The following is a 4,636-nucleotide window of genomic DNA, read 5'->3' as shown; positions in this document are numbered from 1 at the left end:
AAATCTAGGAGAGAAAAAAATGCTTGAAATCTCTGTGTTTTCACTTCAATAACTACTAATTGGTTAAAGTTACAATCATTTTGACTGCTCAGGCAAAAAATTCAAAGTGTTAACTTCACATGGAGCCTAATCTTTAGTTTGAACCACAAAAGGCGGAAGAATAGCATCTAATTTACTTTGGGTACGTCTTTTCCAGGCTTCTTGAGCTTTCTGAGGGAGAGTGGTAAGGGGTTAAACAAAGAAATGTGATTGGCCGTCTTACTGACTAAGTCAAGCCAGAGCTCAGTCTAGCTTTTATTAATGAGTGAAATACAGAGTTGTACCAGGTTATATGATCTTTAGCTGACTGCTTACACAAGGACTGCTGAAGTCAGTATCTCAGTGAACTGTGATTGTTGGAGAATAGTTGACTACTCAGAATTGCAAGAAAACTGGCAAATTTTCAGCTGCAGTCTCATTAACTTCTAAGTGTTTGTGACCAAGTGACCAGTGAGCCATGAAGCCACATTTTGTGCAGCCAGTTATTGAAACTCATTCCCTATTTTCAAGTGTACAGCTTGCAAAACTGTATTCTAGGCTGTGCACATTATCTCGTGGCCCACATCTGACCACACTGTACCTGTCTTGGTCCACTTTGGCTCACTTTGTACCCACCTTGGCAGCTGCTCCCACATCTATGACTATGTACACTTTAGAAAATAAGATAGTCTGATTTGGACCTGTTTTTATACTAATTAATATTTATCATTGGCATAGGTTTCAATACATATGTAGCTGTAACTTCTGTTAGTTTCCAACCATAGCAGAAGATTTATGATATGATGCTACGATGCTGTACCACCAGATCAAACCACAAACCTTTTAAAACAATTTCAGAGTTGTTTTACCTTGAACAATCGCAGGATGTTGGCAACCATGATGGAGACAGAGCTGGATGATGCTCCAATGACACCAATGACTTTATCTGGCTTGGCAAAGAAGGGTTGCTCTCCATTAGCACAGCGGACATCTGAGCCATCTCTCTCAATGAGCGCCTGGACAAAAGTGAGTGACTGCTCTAGGGCATAGGTGTCACGTGAACACGTGTCCAAGATGCGTGCCCCTAGTGTCACATTGGGTAGCAGGTCCGGATCCTTGTTGATGAGGTCTATAGCAAAGAGCATGGCCTCCAGACGATGAATGCCTTTCTCCTTCTTCAGCTCACCACAGGGGACACCCCTTTCACCACGGGCATGCACAGGGAACAAACCACCCAAGATGATGTCACCATCCAGACGAATAGAGTGGGCGTACTCATGCACAGGCTCCTGAGAGACTGCAAACACAGTGGGCTTCTGGGAGAAGGAGCCTAGCAGCCAGCAGGTCTTCAGCATCAGCAGGGAGAAAAAACAATGTCTGAAAACAGTCAGCTTTGAACCCCACCCCATTTTGAAATGAGGAGAAGGGAAGACTATTGCACAATTAACTGTGAGGTCTGGCTGTGTGGTCAGGACCGGGGAAGCCGGAGCATAGAAACTCCTGCTGCACAGAGGCAGAGTTGACTACAGTGGACAGTCTCACTCCAAAGAACCAATCTTATGGTGTTTCTGTCTTACAGCCTTCTGTGGTGAGCATACCTGTAGAGCAGAACTTCAGGTACTCTTTAGCTCCAGCTTCACATTCTTCCAGGAACCTGTCAGACAATCATAAAAAAAGAGGAAACAATTAACATATGATCAACAAAAAAACATTTATTTCTCAAGTCATAATTCTAAGAGGGCTCACCACACAACTGCTGTTAGCCTCCTCCTGACCTGACTTCTCATTACTCACGACTGTGAGGAAAAGTGTCATTATATTAAATACTAATAGCTAGTGCTGGGCGATATGGAAAAAATCTTATATCGCGATATGGATAATTTTATATCACGATAACGATATATATCACGATATACCTCAATTACGTACGTTGTTAGTTATTCTCTGAAAAATATGAAAAAAATAATCTAATTTCTTACCTTTTTCAAGCTTTATTTCGAAGTGACATTTAACTGAACTTTCATAAATGAGATCTGCTGCATTTTAGTGCAGCAATATATATGTACTTGTTACAACGTAACAGTATCAAATGACAACAGACTCCATTATCTTCGGCCGGCTATAGTTTCACTTTTCGCAACTTTCCCCAGCTCTTTTACAACTTGCTTGACCTTGCACTTTTTGGATTGTTAAATATTCTTTTTCGTGGTTCTTCTTTAAGTAATAGAAGGTAGATAGGTTTGTTGTGTTGGCGTCAGATGAGAAAACAGTCTCATAGCAGAGTTAGCATATTACCTTTTTTTGCTCTGTGTCGGACTTTTTGAACCAAATCACAGACGTCCCCCTCGTTTTGGTAAAAGTCTTTCTTCTTGGGCTGCCTGCTAGCTGACTCTAGTTGTTGCGACCCTGGGTTTGATACTTCATGCATCTCCATCTTTCAGCACTTATGGTGAAAACACGGCGCCGCACAGAAAGCCGCTGCCGTAAAGCATGTCGCAAACCCACACGTAAAGCAGCGTCATGTCGCAAAACGGAGGTTCTTCGCAAAATAGCTATTTTTTCTTATTATTTTTCACTTATATAAACTGAATGTATGCAAAGTGACAACACTGATACATTCGTCGTAGCCTACGTTATGAAATATTTACATGAATCATTGATACAATTATGATAGAAACGATAGAGACGATAGAAGAAAATATATCACCATAGACACTTTTCTATCGTCCCCACGATATGTATCGTTATATCGCCCAGCACTACTAATAGCTTTATAGAGCTGTCCCTATCTCATCAATGTGTTTTTTTTTCATGACAATAGAAAGTGTTGATAAAATGACTACAGTAAGACAAAATCTACCAGGGTTTAATCTCATAATTTTCATTGCTACCACTTATTGTTACCTTTAAAGACACAATCAGCTTACTAAGTATTGTGGCAGGAAACAAAGTTTCTTATTTTATTTCTGTGCTGTTGCTCAGAAGTTAATGTAATGCACACCAATGCTGCCATAAAACAGGAAGAAGAAGAAATAACTTTTATTGTCATTGTACTCATGTACAATGAAATTGTGTTCAGTATCTCTCCAAATCAACATAAATTAATAAAATACAATAAGATAAGAAATAAAACAGAATAAAAGAAATTAAGAGTAATGTGTCTTCAGTGCCTGGAGTCATATCCATGTAATGTAACTTTTGCAGATTTCTATATACAGTTCCACAGATGTAGATACTAATTACATACAGTAAAATAGAATAAATAAATAAATGGGTATATATGTGCAATTTTATATATAGTTTTACAGATGTAACTACTATACAAGGAAAAGGATGGAGCAAACAGGTTTGTATGTACAATTTTACAAGTTATGGGTTAACATGTCATTGTGGTGTGTCCATATTCACAGTTGCGGGTGATGATGGGTGTGATTACAGTCCATTGTTCAGTATGAATGATGATGATGATGTTGTGGGCATTGGGAGGGATTGGAGTGGGGATAGAGAGGAGCACAGCTCTGACGAAGACACTGTTTCCAGGTTTTGGTACGAGATCGTATCATCCTGAACCATTTGCCAGATAGTAATGGTTTGAAAAACACAACCCTGGCTAGGTTCTTCCCTTCAGCAGCTGTGCAGCTACTACTAAGAGTGTTAGTAGTACCCAGAGAAAAATATATATAGTTACATACAACAAATAATCAACAGTTTACTCATCTGGAGTGTTCAGCAAGGTCACCCTGAGCCGGTGTAATGTTCAACAAAATTACAAATAAAATAACAAAATTTATTTATTTATTTTTTTGCCTCAGCAGACACATGCAGTGCATTGGAGCTGACTTATTCTTTCTGGGAGGAGTTCTTCAGTGTAAATGCCAGGGTTTCTCTGTGGACCATGATGTGCCAGCAGTCAATTTCAGGAAGTAAAGAAAGTCACTCAACTCTTATTGGATGCTGCAGGTGGAAAACTTACTCCACATACAATCCCTCCCTCACTATTCTGTCTCTCTTCATTTGCTTTTCCCTTTTTGCCCCTGATTCTGTCTCTCCTCGGGTTACTTCTCTTGTTCTCATATAACACTCTTTCCTATGAATATTAGGGTTACAACTTTTTTACAACCTCTGTGTCCTGCATCATAAAGTGATGAACTTTTGCTAGAAAATGATGAAAATCAACTTCTTTCTGGTACTGGACAAAAATACTTCACCCATGGATGCATATGAAATTTTCTCGCCAGACTGAATTTTCCCTGGATTTCCAGAAATCCTGTCATTTAAATGACTGATATACACAGGCTTGTATATCAGTAACTTTATTCTAAAAAATGCACTTAATTAGGTATTTAAACACAGTGAGCAGACTCAGTGAACAGTGAAGACATTCAGCAGCAGTTGTTGGAAAGAATGAATCTCAACGGCAAGTTGGCCTTTTTCTTCGGCTGCATGTTTTGGACACTCGGGTGAAAAGAGGGGCGTAGCTGTCAACTGACCACTACCTGGTGGTGAGTTGGCTCCGATGGTGGGGGAGGATGCCGGTCAGACCTGGCAGGCCCAAACGTATTGTGAGGGTCTGTTGGGAACGTCTGGCAGAGTCTCCTGTTAGGCGGAGCTTTAACTC

General features: G+C 40.0%; 1 protein-coding gene across 4 annotated transcripts in view; it reads right to left on the bottom strand.

The window, feature by feature from the left end:
* Nucleotides 1–4,636, bottom strand: part of LOC108250582 (metabotropic glutamate receptor 8-like) — a 297,339-nt gene that overhangs the window by 286,473 nt on the left and 6,230 nt on the right. For all 4 annotated transcript variants that reach the window (XR_005234323.1, XR_005234324.1, XR_005234325.1 and 1 more), the window contains exon 2: nt 888–1,672. Coding sequence is in view for 1 of the 4 variants with exons in the window: in XM_037980851.1 (XP_037836779.1) it covers nt 888–1,427 (540 nt within the window). In the remaining 3 variants the exon portion in view is untranslated. The remainder of the gene's footprint in view (nt 1–887; nt 1,673–4,636) is intronic.

Source organism: Kryptolebias marmoratus, linkage group LG17, assembly GCF_001649575.2.
Source record: "Kryptolebias marmoratus isolate JLee-2015 linkage group LG17, ASM164957v2, whole genome shotgun sequence".
In the NCBI taxonomy this organism is placed as follows: Eukaryota; Metazoa; Chordata; class Actinopteri; order Cyprinodontiformes; family Rivulidae; genus Kryptolebias; species Kryptolebias marmoratus.
The sequence above is the reverse complement of the archived record's forward strand: the minus strand, read 5'-3'. Positions and strand labels throughout refer to the sequence as shown.